This window comes from Amyelois transitella, chromosome 14 (assembly GCF_032362555.1).
Source record: "Amyelois transitella isolate CPQ chromosome 14, ilAmyTran1.1, whole genome shotgun sequence".
In the NCBI taxonomy this organism is placed as follows: domain Eukaryota; kingdom Metazoa; phylum Arthropoda; class Insecta; order Lepidoptera; family Pyralidae; genus Amyelois; species Amyelois transitella.
Genome location: NC_083517.1, coordinates 2,745,252 through 2,761,513, shown reverse-complemented (window position 1 = coordinate 2,761,513; position 16,262 = coordinate 2,745,252). Strand labels below are relative to the sequence as shown.

At 34.1% G+C, this 16,262-nt stretch overlaps 1 protein-coding gene across 6 annotated transcripts in view; it reads right to left on the bottom strand.

The window, feature by feature from the left end:
* Positions 1-15,632, bottom strand: part of LOC106130884 (CUGBP Elav-like family member 1) — a 127,395-nt gene extending 111,763 nt beyond the window's left edge. For 2 of the 6 annotated variants that reach the window (XR_001228505.2, XM_013329821.2), the window contains exons 1-4: positions 15,415-15,632; positions 8,954-9,050; positions 5,747-5,867; positions 2,375-2,457 (exon numbers count right to left, since the gene is read on the bottom strand). Coding sequence is in view for 5 of the 6 variants with exons in the window: in XM_013329821.2 (XP_013185275.1) it covers positions 2,375-2,457; positions 5,747-5,867; positions 8,954-9,050; positions 15,415-15,548 (435 nt within the window). In the remaining variant the exon portion in view is untranslated. Of the gene's footprint in view, positions 1-2,374; positions 2,458-5,746; positions 5,868-8,953; positions 9,051-11,317; positions 11,425-15,414 lie in introns of those variants that run through there. The other 4 variants (XM_060947935.1, XM_060947936.1, XM_013329822.2 and 1 more) reach the window with 4 other exon arrangements.
* Positions 15,633-16,262: the final 630 nt, after the last annotated feature.

The following is a 16,262-nucleotide window of genomic DNA, read 5'->3' as shown; positions in this document are numbered from 1 at the left end:
TGTCGCATCCCGCCCGGTATAATGAATTAATAATATTTCAATTCGTTGAGAGAGCCATTAGAATCAACACTGAATTAACAAGTTTTAGTGATAGACATTGCTCAAATGGTAATTGTAATATTTCTATTTAAAAGTTATTTTTTCACTTATTGCTACTGTTATTTTTATACTCATTATTTTGGGGAGAAGAACTATAAAATATTTCCAAAAAAAAATTTTTGTTTTAACAACCTGTCAATATATCTGATCAAGCTTAAGAATAAGGTAAACTAGCTAAATATGTCAATCAAATATTTTAATTTTCAGCTCTGACTTACTTTGTAGAAAAACCTTGCTTTGCTTAAATTTCAGTTTGGGGTAGTAGAAATTCAGTTCAAGTTAAATTACGTAGTAATAAGTATAAGCCACTATATGAATCTCAATTCTAAACCTATCAGTCTTTCTAGACTGCCGTTTCTGTCTTCCCCGCAAGGGATATAGACGTGATTTTATGAACGAATGAATAAATAAAAATTTAGCCACTTAGTTCTGATCTGCGTGACCATTACTTAACTACCCTCGGCCCCTCAAAAGTCAATTAGAATTCCGACCAGCGAAATATTTACCCGCAGCGCCACAGAAACAGCACTCAACCTGCCACTTCTATCGGAATCAATCGGGGGGAAAAAAAGGCATCAGGCATAATAGAATTGAATTATCGCGGAATAAAGACGCGGCAGAGAATGGAGGTGGATGGGAAGAGTCAGTAATTCGATTGTGTTCGGTAACAAACGGTGATGAAAGAATAGAGGCGATATGATTTGAATGTGGAATTGAAAAAGTAAAAAAAAAAAATGTGGAATTAGTAAAAATTAAAAATTGTTTGCTCGCCAGATCTTAGATAGCATTTTTAGCGGCATTTATTTAGTATTTTTTTTACATTACTGGGCTTGTTGATTGGAAGAGATTGCATTAGCGATAATTCCGCCTTTGTACCATCTCTGTCTGTTTTGTGCTGTTTTGTATGTTTTACTTAAGAGTAAACCATAAGTGGTGTACAGTTTTATCTAACTATCTATCTTATTTGGAATTCTATGAAAACTTTATTGATGAGTAATACATTCATCTATCAAATTTTATTAATATCAAGTCATTGAAATTGTAGGAATTTAGGTTTTAAGGGGTTTCTTTTAATTCTGGTAATGAGATATCATTGGCAATATATTTTTCTAATAAGTATGTATTTATAATTTTAGTACGTTTTCGTAAAAATTATTTAGGAAAGTTAGTGAATAAATTTATTCGTTTTTGATCTAAATAGTGCAGGTTTGTCCGTTTTTCACAAAGTATATGATTTGAAAAATTAGGCTCAATGAAATAAGCAATGAGGTGCAAAAAAACAAAAAAATATTCTTTTACCACACTCACTGCTTTCTTTGATCTAAGATGACATTCGAGTATCGAATGCGATGTTTGTTCCCCCCCTACCCCCTCTAATTCCCTGTTCGAGTAATGCAATAAAGAAAATTGTTATAGATCTGGATTGAAGCAACAGGTAGGTAGGTACGTTGCGATTACTGCAGAGATAAAATTTGTGTGTAAACATTCTACACTTTATGGCTTATAAAATGTGGATTATCACGCCAACGACGAAGCTTTGTATACCTATTTAAATAGAAAAACTGGCTTATTTTAATTTGTTAAGATACATTTTTAGTGCGAAAGTATTTCTTTTTTTGTGTGCCACCTCTTTAAACTTTATCTTATAAACAAGAGATGGAAATTACAAAATAACATTAAAACTGATATCTCTTCAAACAGAATTTGTCAATTCTATTCAAATAAAGTTTTCTCTAAAACACTTAAAGGTCAATTCCCACTCATCAGGACCGCGCCAGGGACGTCATCGGATCGTGGATAGTACGGATCATAAAAATATTGTTTCATTGTGCATATATTTTTCATAGAAATCAAAAATTCAAATTTTAAAAAATTTTATGCATTATTATAAGATACCTCATATCGCTTAATTGTAGTCAAATCTTTTGGTTTCACAACATTGGTTGACGTCAAATAAACTACTTAAATCTAAGTTTACTGCCGCTTCCATGGCGCAGTACAGAAGAAGCGGTAACGAACTGCACTTCAGCATTTTCTCAAACAACGTCAACTTCACAACTATCCAAACTTAGAATAAAAATTTGGACGAGAGAATTAAAAGAATTTAAAATAAATAAAAAAAATATAATTTTTTTTTAAATCCACACGGGTCATGTTCCCGGCAACGGCCCTGTAATGGCGGAACGTTAAAACTACGCCGACACACAATACAGTAAATGAAACATATGTATATAACTAGCGACAAATTAATAAAACATATAAACAACGCACTTACCCCGCTCAGAGTTTTGATATTGTGCAAAGCGTCTTGCGCTTTCAACGCCGCTTTGCGTGTGAAAAACGTCACAAAACAGCACCCTGTAAATAAAAGCGCACGCTGTACAAAACATGACATTCACAGAACAAACATTGGGCACGGGGGGGCACTCGTTTACACTAACATTTATACCTATATACCAGTTTCTTAGGAACTACTGTGCAATAAAGGTAAACAATATGATGCAGACTTTTTGAAAAAAAAAAGACAAAGTATGGTTTAAGCAAAAGCAAAAAGCATAATGACATCTGTATTTTCTTTTATCTATTAAATAATTATAAAATGTATTTTCAACACAAAAAATCACATCAAGATTTTTCACCTTTATTTCAGTAGTTAAGGAAACTTTATTATATTTAAGTTTTCGATAACATATTATGTTTTATATTATTTAATAGATAAAAGAAAATACAGATGTCATTATGCTTTTTGCTTTTGCTTAAACCATACTTTGTCTTTTTTTTATAAGATACACGACGCGCAACAATGTGTAATGTAAGAATTTGTATGGGAAACCACATATCGAAATCTTATACGCAGTGCGTTACTTGCGTGAGTGAAACAGCAGTTGACGAATATAACAAGGTATATATCAATGTGGTTTTCATTGTTTTACAAAATTTAAAACATTACCATAATTACGTACACGAGTCATTTAAGACCTCTTTAAGTATTGTTCTTATTTATTATCCGCGTGATAATAAATTAAACAATTTTTATCTGTGTTTCCTTAAAACACAATAAAGTCTTACCGTCTTAGTAAGTCTAAATAAAATAACTTTAATTAATTAAAATGTGGAACAAACAAGGGAGATTACATTAAGGTTAATTACAAAATCGTAGAACGAAACGAAATGATAATAATATCTTTTTCATATCAGTTCATCTCAAATCACTGAAATGTTAAGTTTATACGAGTATGATGTTATTTATAACATAAACATATGTACATAAGCAAGTTAAGTAAATTAGTTGTGTTATTTATTTAATTAGATTTAAGAAAATAATAATTTATTCATATATCAAGGTACGTTCTTTTTAAAGCCTCTACATACATCCTACTTCTGCCCGCGAATTTGTGAGCGTATATCTTGTTCCCGTGAACTCTCATATTGAATAATACAGTTAGAAACACGTGCTAGTAGCTATCAGTTTTATAGCGTCAAAAATTAATCATGATCCAATAAGAGTTAAAATCCCTTGGTTTCCAGGGTACGTTGGCCCTACGGAAGTCGCTTCGTATAAAAATCAGGCTCAACTAAATAAGGGATCATGGTCATAGGTCCACCAAGGGTTTCCCACCAGGCAGGTGAAGACGTAACCTGGACCATTATCACATCAGGCTCTTCTCCAGACAAGTGAAGCGGCAACTGAGACTGACGCCAGGGGGATGATAATGAACAACTAAGTGACCAAACATATATACATATAGTCACGTCTATTTCACTTGCGGGGTAGACAGAGTCAACAGTCTCAAAAAGACTGAAGGGCACATTCAGCTGTATGGCTTTATGATGGAATTGAGATTTAAATAGTCACAGGTTGCTTGCTTGTTACCTACAAGAGAAATCCCAAGTTTATAAGCCTATCCCTTAGTCGACTTTTTTGACATCCATGGGAAAGAGATGGAGTGGTTCCGTTCTAAAGTGTCAACCGATCATACCAATAAAATGCTAACCAGATTCGTAATAACATACCTATTTCATTACGCAAACATGTACAGCAAAGTTATTATTCTATTTCGGGAATTCCAAATTAGAGCTTATTTGGTATTAAATTCGGGCAATTTCGCACAAATTGGAGATTAAAATATCGACTTTGTACTGCGGCTGCCTGAAAAGCCGCCGTCAAAATTTAAATTATTTCCGAAGTATTAATAAGAACCCGTTTGAAAGTAGCTTTTCTATTCATAAAATAATACCGCTTAAGTAGTTATTGCCCGCGACTTCGTTAGTCTTGAATCGAAGTCTGACAATCTCAATTAAAAATAGCTAACCTTCTGTATTGTTCCTTTAGAAGGGTCTGTATATTTTATTATCATACGCATTTTTATTGCACTTTATCACAACTTAAATTTGGTAAGCAATCATTATTATCCCTCTCACATAGGACCAGTAAAAGATGACTTTAAACGTATAAAACTGACTGAAATAATTGAAGTTTGTATCTACATAAAATGCTCCCAGAGTGATAGGCGTGCAATCGGTTGTAAGAGTTGTAGGAAATTTGGCAAATGTTTATTTTTATATAATTTCATCAAAATTGAGCGGCTTACCCACATCAACACATTTTCACATTTTCAAATAATGTCAGTAACATACTGCACTCAAATTAGTTATTTGTTTTGTCTGAAACACATTCTTAGTTTAGCTAAAGTTGATACTGAAATGTGCTCCGATGAAAAATAGAAAACGTGGAAGAAGCGCAATAAAATATTGAAACTTTGGATTTTTCAAAATTTACGCGATAAAACGTGTGGCGCTCGACAAATAAGAAAAATATGGTTTGAAAGCCAAGTTTGTAGCACTTGAGGAAGGAGTTTGCGCATGTGTGTTCCAGAGATGATTCGTTCCAAAAGTTAAGATTAAAGTTGGACAGAGTACGTGAGAGTTGACGATAAGTGAATCGTATATTACTTTGGAAAAATTACTTTTAGGAGTAGCAGCAAACTTTTTTCTATAAACTTGAAAGAATATGATGTTTTCTCTTTCAGAGATGAGAGCATAGTTTTCAGTAAATTTTTAATGCGTTTTTTTCTATTCGGTTTTTTCTCTCATCTTTGAGTATTATATGTTGCACCTCCCGCTGCTACGCTTTGCATTATCAGTGTTAATAAATCACTGAATAGTTTTTAAATGAAGTCAATACAATATTCACTACTTATTTTTTTGTGATTGTTATTTAAATTTTTTCTAATCATTATGTACATTTAAAAAAAAACATAGCTCAAATAGTATAAAACGGATACTAAGTATAGTGGATTTATAAATGTGTGGCCATATCACGGGTAACAAAATCCAAACATAAGGGTTTACGAAGCATAAAGTCTGAAGGTGAAATTGGATAAGAAAGATCAGAAAGTTGAAAATGTAAATAGTACTAATTATAAAACAATAAGAAAAATAATGTCATTGATCAATAAAAACTGATTCCATCTCTAACGCAGCTATCAAAATCGTGCAATTTCATAGATGCAAGCGCAACTATTCAAGTTAATTACAATAAGGTGCTTTCAATTAAGACATTCCGAGAAGGTGTGATTCAGATGCAAATTTTTACGTAAGATATAATTGATATTGGTTGGTGACGATTCTAAACGGAGTCTCCCACCTTTACTGGCTCCGGTGATCTTGTCCCGGAGAACGTTGATCTGGTGCACGCGACCAAACTCCTCGAACATGAGCCTGAGGTCCTTCTCGTCCATACTCCTCGGCACTTGGCCGACGAACATCTGAAATTTGCAAACGGACACCAAGTTAGTTAAGCTGTTTACAAATACATACAGTTAAATTGATAGAATTCAGAATCCTAGAAATAGAAGTATATAATTATAAAAATAAATTGATATCCATGTGATCTTTATAGATTTTATAACATTTTATGAACAGCATACATATTTATAAAGTGTCTTTATATATATACTCAGCAAGCTTCACCAAAAATTTTATATACTAAAAGAAAAACTTGACAGCTTTACAACTGCACAGATAATTACATGCGATACATCATAGTTTCAGGTGCAATATAAGATTTCGTCTTACAATATTCAGATAAAATTTTGTTTATTTCCATAACTTTTGTTTTACCTATTAGAAATTTAAGCCATTTTAATAAGAGGATGACTAAAGGATAGGCTTATAAAATTGGGATTCTTCTTTGTGGCTTTTGAAATTTGAATCTCAATTCTATCATTAAATCAAACAGCTAAACGTGGCCTATCAGTCTTTTGAAGACTGTTCGTTCTGCTTACCCCGCAAGGGATATAGACGTGATTATATGTATGTATGTACAGTAATAAGAGGATTAAATATTGGATGCCCATATGGGGTGGGGCCACTTTATAAACGTCTCATTATTTGAAGACTTTCAAGCGTTATAGGTGTATTGTATAGTGTAGTGTATTGTATAATTTTTGTGTGAGCAATTCGTCGGGGCAATAACCCTGAAAACAAACAGCAATAGTATGATCTGATTCCAAATGCATGAGAAGTCTGATGAGGGTAGAGCATTGCTTTCCCCCGCGCCATATTTGTTTCACATCATGGTGATGGAATAAACTAATAGAGAAAAGACATATCAATATGACGGCCTCTGTTGCGCAGCGGTATTACGCTTGCCTGTGACACCGGAGGTCTCGGGTTCGAATACCGGCCAGGGCATGATGAGAAATGAACTGTTTTTTATTGGTCTGGGTCTTAGATTTTTATCTAAATAAGTATTTTTCATAAAATATATAGTATCGTTGAGTAAGTATCTCGTAACACAAGTCTCGAACTTACTTCGAGGCTAACTCGATCTGTGTCATTTGTCCCGTATATATTAATATGTTTGTATGTATTATGTACTAAGGACACTTTCAATAAGGGATAAGTGAATCGGGGAATGATAAGAGTTAAACTTGAGAATCTTTTCTTAGGCGATAGGCTACGAGCCATCAATTAGCCATCTGGCTTAAATTGGAAATTAAGCGTTATAGAAACTGATGAATTTGTCTACCTCATAAGGGATAATCACACGACATAATATACTTTTGTTTAGTATTTAAGTTTGTTTATCTTGTATCTCTTATTGATGTTATTAGGTACAGTTTTATTTAAGTAGTTTTAAGAAAAAAAGGTTTAAATGCCTGGCACAGATTTGTAAGCAAATCAAATAAAATATGGACGTAATTAAAATCCCCATGAGACGAGTGTGGGTAGTTCGTACAGTTATCCATTAACCTATTGATTGATTTTAAATTGAGTTGCGGTCACGCGACCATTTTACATTTTAATATGGATAGTTTTAATGATGGAAACAGACATTTAAACATACATACACATAATCACGTCTTTATCCCTTCCGGGGTAGACAGAGCGAACAGTCTTACAAGGACTGAAAGGCCACGTTCAGCTATGTAGCTTAAAGATGGAATTGAGATTCAAATAGTGACAGGTTGCTAGCTCATCGCCCACAAGAAGAATGCCAAGAATAATCCCTTAGTCGCCTTTTATCGACATCCATGAGAGAGATATGGAGAAAATCTATTGTAAAGTGCCGGTAACTACACGACATTTAAACATGGGTAATTATTTAAAAAAGAATATGATATGTACTCGTAATATAAAAAGTAGTAGAAATATATTGTATGTTTGGCGCAATCAAAAATTGTCTCTGAACCAAAAGTCTAGAATTTAATTTGGATAATTTGGGGCTAATTAAATCTGTGTGATTTATTACGTATGTATTATATATATATACAAGCTTTCGCCTGCGGCTCCGCACGAAATAAAGACAAACACATTTATAGTATCACTATGGATAGATTTTTGAGTCGATTTGACTAGAATGAATTGAGGAGTTTTTGTAAAACGGACCCCAAATGATAGTGGCGGAGGTTGCTTACTATTGAGAATACTCAAAGACGAGAGAAAAAGAGAGGGAATGATAAGAATAGTTTAAAATACTTCCAAAAATAGATCTGAACAGAAAAAATAAACAAATAAACAGTTTCATAAAGATGTTTGAGAACGATAAAATATCTGTAAGAAAATATTATTCGAACGGTTTTATACAGACTGGAAACAAATGGTAAAAAATACGCAAATATTTATGAAGTGGCAGGCTTCCAATCGGAAGGGTTCGCAAACAGCTCCTTTTTTTAGGAGACTGTACGAAATATTTTTTGCAATTCGTTCAGTTGTATTTTTCTTTCTAATAATATCCATACTGTCTATAATTATAATCTTACTATTGCCCGAGACTTAACATCGTGAGGAAACCTGCACATTTAGGCAACTGGATGTGTGACCATGATTGATCCAATACCTTTAGGGTTAGGTTTACCTGCAACGGTTTTGCGGAGGTCAGATTGAAGTCGCTTCGTGTAGAAACCTGACTCACCCAATCTAGAACCCATGGTCACGGGTATACCCCGGGCTCCTCTCCAGAGAGGTGAGGATGCATCCGGGACTTTAATCAGGTGGAATTAGATGATGACAACGAAGAAATAAACAATATTTTTAATATTAGTTAAGATATAATATCGCCGTGGCGTGTGGTTCCTGGCACCAATAAAAAAAAGAATAGGACCACTACATCTCGTTCCCATCGATGTCGTAAAAGGCGACTAAGGGATAGGCTTATAAACTTGGGATTCTTCTTTTAGGCGATGGACTAGCAACTCGTCACTATTTGAATCTCTATTCTATCATCAAGCCAAACAGCTGAACGTGGCCTATCAGTCTTTTCAAGACTGTTGGTTCTGTGTACCCCGTAAGGGATAGACGTGATCATATGTATGTATTATAATATCAAATTGAAATATAGGTACATTACCTTGATGTAATCGGGATCAGGCATGTCAGGTTTCTCCTCATTGTTGTTGTTGTTTATGCTGTTGTTGTTGTTGTTGTTGATGTTCATATTCATCCCACTGTAACAAACAAACAATGGTTTAGTTTCTATGTAATTTTAACTCAATTTCAGATTCAATTTCAGATTTAATTAATAGATATTTCGTTAATGATACGAATCTTTATTAAGTAATTCTCCTAGAACTTTTATATTAAAAATGGGCATTAAAAGTAGGTCCAGTATTTCATTCATTTCCAGTGAAAACGTTAAAGCATCAAATTGTAAAAGATTTCCATCAATTCCCGACATAAAAATAAAAAAAACACTTTATAAAATAATTCGCTCAAACTTTAGTTTTTTACCTGTCCAACAGAGTTTTCCAACAAATCCTCGGACTTTGTCCAAAAGGGTTTGTTTTTGGAATCCTTTTATACCTAGTTTTATGCCGAAGGGCTCTAGGGGAATTTCACGTTTTCTGAAAGAGCCCTGTAGGTTTGTAAACAACCCACTAAGCTTTGCGCATGTAAATCTCGCGTGAAACGAAATATAACTAGTTTTATTTTCAGATGCGTAAATCTCAGTTTCATCGCGGCTAAAGGTGGGATTTTGATTTGAGGTCGGAAAATCTGTTTTTTGAAGAGGAATATTTGTCGTGCACTTACATGTGTGTATGTGTGTTTATTTTTTGTGTTTAAACTTAAACCCAGTCCGTTTCATAAACGCTATGTTAGGCAGATTAAGTGGATAAAATGTAATAAGTTTCTTGTCTGAGATTAACCATGATAAAAAAAAAACAATTTCTAAAAATACTTCGTAAAAATACTAATTTCTTCTTAATCTTTGATTTTGGTGTTAGACATAATTAGTAAATTATTATTACTAGACAATATATGTATAGTAGACAGTAGATAGCCTATGCGTAAATAATGTTGGTTTATCGTCACATTTTATACTCAAATTCAAATCCAATTAAAAAAATTTATTCAAAGGGTACTTCATATAGCTTAATAATTGTCAAATCTTTTGCTTTCACAACATTGGTTGACGTCCAATAAATTACTTAAAACTAAGTTTACTGCCGCTTCCAAGGCGTCAGTGCAGAAGAAGCGGTAACAAACTGCACTACAGCATTTTCTTCAACAACGTCAACTTCACAAATATCCAAACTTATATTATTATATGTAGGTAGGGAATATGTAAAAGAAAAAGTCTTGAAATAATGCAATTACTTGGAGCAAACTAATTTCTTTACTACACAAAGGATCGTGTGAATTAAAATCTTGCTGCAGTGTAGGTAATTCTTTGTTTAAATTGCAACATTTAATTTGCATAAAAATACAACTCCTTATTTGGTTACAATTGCAATTGAAATTTCTAATCGACCTTTTGAATAATAAATCTTATTATTACAATTTTCTGAATAAAATATTGATTTCGATTTTATAAATCTTAGGTTAACAAAATTATGTTCTAAAAATATAAAATAAAAAATTGACGTACCTTTTGACTAGGTTATCAACTTATAGCCCAAATCGCATTGCCTGCCACTGTCTTTTCATTATCATGGGACATTTCTACATCACTTAATAATTGTCATATCTTTTGGATACAGAACATTGGTTGACGACAAATAAATTACTTAAAACTATGTTTACTGTATGTTTACTGTCTCTAGTTAAACTTACATTTTTTTTTACAATTTGGTTATAATTTATTGCTCACATTTCGCAATAATTTTTTTTAAACACTAATATTTATAAAAAAAAACTTGTATTTTTGTCTTGTGAACAAATAAACTCAAAGACTGATTTTGATGGATTTTGGCAAATTTGATTAGATTACTTTCAGGCGGCAACATAGTAGATTATAATATAGGAGTTTTAATACACTTGTTACACAGACAAAGAAGTATTACATTTTTCCACTCGCCAGGATCCGTGATAACCTCTTTTTATTTTTCATCACTTTTGCAATATTTTCATACAGGCTCGTCGGTTAAGGATAGGTACCTACCGTCTAACGTATCATACCATTAATTGAGTTTTATAAATAATTATATGACGTCTTAACAATGACCTTTAAAAAAATAAACTACATACATTCATATAATCACGTTTATATCCCTTGCGGGGTAGACAGAGCCAACAGCCTTGAACAGACTGACAGGCCACGTTCAGCTAATAAAAACCTAAGACTAATCTTCACTATCCAAAATATTTATGATGCATTTGGATGAAGCGAAACAAGCTTGCACGCGCATAAATAATCTTGGCAAGAGGAAAGCCATGGTCACCAAAAAAAAAAAAGAAAAATGTAGTCTCAAAAACGTTAACAAATCTCATGTACCTTATTGTTCTAGAATATGTGTCGTGGTCGTGCCACGCTCCGTACCCGACGCACTTGTTTGCCATTACGTTATCACTGATAAGGGCGTACATCGCTCGATTACAACTCTTATCACTTATCAACACGATCAACACAAGGCCCAGACGAGCTGTACTCACAGCGCACTATGTGCTGTTAGTTCCGCGAGTTTTATTCACACTATATAAGTTTTGCGGGTACCCCACGGTTTTTTTTGTTTTCATTTCACACATTTTGCGGTGAGGCAAAGGCAATGTGGCCATGCGACCTTTATCGTTGTCAAGTCGTTTGTATTTTAATAATTAAAATACAGTTATAAAGTACAGGTTGCTAAAAGAAGTATCCCACGTTTATGAGCCTATCCCTTAGTCACCTTAGGAACGAGATGGAGTGGTCCTATTTATTTATTCTTTATTGTAACAATTACAATTTGCAAAGTACAACAGGCGAACTTAATGCTAATAGCATTATTTATTCTTTTTTTAATCGGCGCCGGGAACCACACGGCACAACACTTATTCATAAGAAAAATTTGACCCTACCCTGTGAGTTGTCCAACATATACCCACACATACAAACACTACTCGTGTATAGTGTATGAATCATGTTATTACAACTTATCTAGGCTTTGTTATCTATTGATCGGCATTTTTGGTATTCACTCGTGGGGAAATCAGAACGCAACTTTTGGCTGTTTTTAACCGACGACGATCATAAAGGGGGAGTGCTATAAGTTCAAGTGATCTATATACATACGCATAATCACGTCTATATCCAATGCGAGGTAGACAGAGACAAAAGTCTTAAAAAGACTGATGGGCCACGTTCAGCTGTTTGGCTTAATGATAGAATTGAAATTCATACATTGTCAGGTTGGTAGCTCGTCGCCGAAAAGAAGAACGCCAAGTTTAGAAGCCCATGCCTTAGTCGCCTTTTACGACATCCATGGGAACAAGATGGAGTGGGACTTGGGGTTCTTCTATTAAGCGATGGGCTAACAACCTGTCACTATTTGAATCTCAATTACATCATTAAACCATATATCTGAACGTGGCCTTTCAGTCTTTTCAGGACTGTTGGCTCTGTCTACATCGCAAGGAAAAAAGACTTGACTACATGTACATATGCATGTATATTATAACAACCTACTTATACTTTATCGGGGATAAATCGTTACTTCTTTTATCCCAAATAATTACAGAAGGAAATAATTTGTTTCCTCAATATTCTTTTTATTTATATTGAAAAGGATGAAGTTACAATAATAGCTTTGAGCGCATTTTATTAAGGTAAATATTACTAACAGTTACAATAACGGAAAGAAAAAACTAGACATAATGCGCTTAGGAAGAATTTTCGAAAATAAATATACTCGTAAAATGGGATATTTTTTAAAGCGATGAACTTGCAATCTGTCACTATCTTCAAGTTTTATTTACACCATTGAGTCATCTAGCTGAACGTGTTTATATAGTCTTGTGGATAAAGGCACTGTCTAGCCCGTAAGGTATAAACACGAGAAAAAGCTAGATTCACATATATGACAAACTGTTTTACATTGATTCCGTAGTTAGGATTTAAATTAAAAATACTTTAATACACATTGGAGTCTTGTTAAAAATTTAATATCCCTTTATACTCTAATGTACGTGGGAGGAAATCTGGCGTTCGTCATATTCATTCGTCTGAATTCCGACGTGAACGAGCGGGAATAATTGGGATTCCCAGTCATACGGTACAGCACTTGGTATTTTCGGAACTTTCGTGATTTCATTTCGTTTCTCAATTATTTTAGCATTAATTTACTAATAAATAAATACATGAAGGACAGATTATACAGATCGTGTTAGCCTCGAAGTAAGTTCGAGATTTGTGTAACGAGATACTAACTTAACGATACTATATTTGATAATAAATACCTGGTATATACATAGATAACATCCAAAACCCACGTTAATCAGATTAAGTTCATTTCTCATTATGCCCTGGCCGGGATTAAAACCGGGACTTACTATGTCACAGACAAGCGCACTACTGCTTCACCACGGTGACCGTCAAATCGAATCGAAATCGATCTTGATTTCTACATAATCTTGATTTTGTTTTGGTTAAAATTTATGTTTTTTCTCCGTCAGTGATGTTTGGTTTACTTTAAAATTAATAAAACGAATATGTCACCTAATGAAAAAGCCACTAGCTAAATATTATTAGATTTTATAATAATATGTAATACAAAAAAAGCTAAGTGAACCGCTAAAAAAGTCAATTTCGAAAATACAGTCACTTTGAGATAAGCGCGCTCCTAAAGCTAACATTGACGACGAAGGATAAGCCTGTTTAAACCTACATGACGTAGTGAGGTCGATTTATGATTAAAAATGACGTTTACAGCTAAGTATTTTTAATCATTACATCATCGTACATACAATAATATAATCATGTTTTTATTCTATGCTGGGTAGACAGAGTCATCTGTCTTGAAATGTAGTTATGTTTTTAAAAAATACTTCATCGATTTTCAACAAACCAATTTTCGTTTAAGATTAATTATAAATAAATTGAATCTAATACATGCAATTTTTGGTACAATTTTCCACTATGAAGTTTGAAAGTGGGGGGCACATTTTAATACTTTATTAGCTAATATTTTACATAAGCTTACTTATTACTTCAAATCGTGTCATTATCCCTTACTTCAGGGGAAGACAGAGTCAATAATCTCAAAAAAGATTGGAAGGCCAGTATGGCTTGATAATGGCATTGAGATTTAAGTAGTGACAGGACACTAGCCCATCGCTTACAAGAAGAATCATAATTTTACAAGCTTTCAAATGTCCCTTGATTGAATTTACGTAATAAAATAGTTTTCTTTCTTTTAAAAGATAGTTTGAATAAACAAAATTAAAATTACCCCTTCAGTTAGTTTTTCTATTTATATTCACACGCGCAATTAATGTTATCAGATATTTAAGTAGCATTAATGTATCTTATCATACACCTACTCTGATCTTCCTTCAACTGAAGTGAAATGTCTAAATAAAGTTTTCTAACCTAGTTTTTATTTTATAGATTACTAGCGACCCGCCCCGGCTTCGCACGGGTGCAAAATTCGGAAAAAATTATACATAAAAACCTTCCTCTTGAATCACTCTACCTGTTACAAAAAAACCGCATCAAAATCCGTTGCGTAATTTTAAAGATTTAAGCATACAGACAAACAGACTAAAATAGCGACTTTGTTTTATACTATGTAGTGACTAGCTATTACCCGCAGCTCCGCCCGCACGAATTTAGCGCCACCTATAAAAGATAACTGTTCGCCATTTCCACGGCAAATTTAATTTTTACCGGGATGAAAAGTTCCATACCTATATCCTTCTCCAGACTCTTCATTATAATATATACGCAAAATTTCAATAAGAATAGTTCAGAATATCTTCTGAAGGATAAGGCGTGAAGAGAAAACAAAGCGATACACGAAACATTTCAGTTTATAAATAAGAAATAAGTAAGTAGGTATCTATTAAATCTGGCACCAGTAAGATTGTCCCACAGACTTGTAAGATTAGAATGTAGGACATTACGATCACACTGCGAGTATGTTTTTATCTTGACAGCTTAAAAATTAAAAGAAAATGCAGCGGTGAAATATGACGAAGACATTTAAAGTTTATAGACGGGACATTTTAGATTCAGTAAAACAAAATATTAGTTAATTGGAGACAGACAAAGCGTAAGTACTTTATGTTGAATAAACATAATGTGAACTGAATTCATGACTTCTAAATATATATGTAATATAAGGCCGCTTGCATCGACTAATGGAAATCGTACACGTCTAAACATTAAAAAGTAGAAGTGGCGTCGGTGGTTTTATTGACTTCATTTGGTTTTCAAACATGTTCCATTTTCAAAACCAAATTAGCGGCGGCATACTCACACAAGACACAATATTTGAAAATCACGAAATTTTTTTTTTCGATTCGCGAATCTCTTTCCTAAATTAGTCACCCAATCACAAACTCACTTCTAGCCCACAACGTCCAGTCTACAACAACTAACAGGTCAATGTCACTTACTTGGGCTTGGAGTACGGCGACGACGGTGACGCCAGCTTGTGGTTCTTGTTAGGCAGCGAGTGCCTATTCGCGTTTGTGTCCAGGCCGCCACCCGGTGATATCTTGCCGGCGAGAGCGTTCAGGGAATGCAGCATGTTGGGCGGCGGCCGGCGTTCACCCGGCCGAGTCACGGTGAAGATTCGACGGCCTCCGCTCCGGCTTCGAGCCACGGCGCCTTATCTCCTGATAAGAGGCGAGGGGGCACCCACGCCCCCCGCCTCATAGCCACCTGACAGTTTCACGTACGCGCACACACATTTGTATCACAATTTTTTTTTTGTTTTTTTTTTTTACGATAAGGTCAGTGTCCTCCTGTCCGTTTCGGGCATTTTTGAATCACATGTGTGTTATGGGAATGTTTTGGCGAATCGCACCTTTTTCACTGGTATCGTTTTTTTTTGTTTAATTAGAGCACTGTTTTGCGTCACTGTTTGTTACCTATTAGGATAAAATTACGTTGTAAAGGCTGTTGCGATATTTCCATATTTGTTAGGTTGGGTAAAAATTGCCTAATATAAAATTAACACAGTTAATTTTATGATGTTAAGAAGTGGAGATTTATAGCTGTGCTTTCTCCCGTGGGAAAAAGGCTAGGTTATAAGAATGCCTGACGGATAGGTATATACCTAACATAATGCAAGTAAACTTCATCACTCTTCTGTCTAAAGTGGACCCTGGGCTCCAAAGCCTCGCGGTGGAGGTTGCTTCCAACCAACCCGATAAAATTAAATCGACTTCAGTTTAAAGCTGTTCTATAAAATATTATGCAAAACACTATCAAATAACTACTAAAATGAAACTGAGTTCAA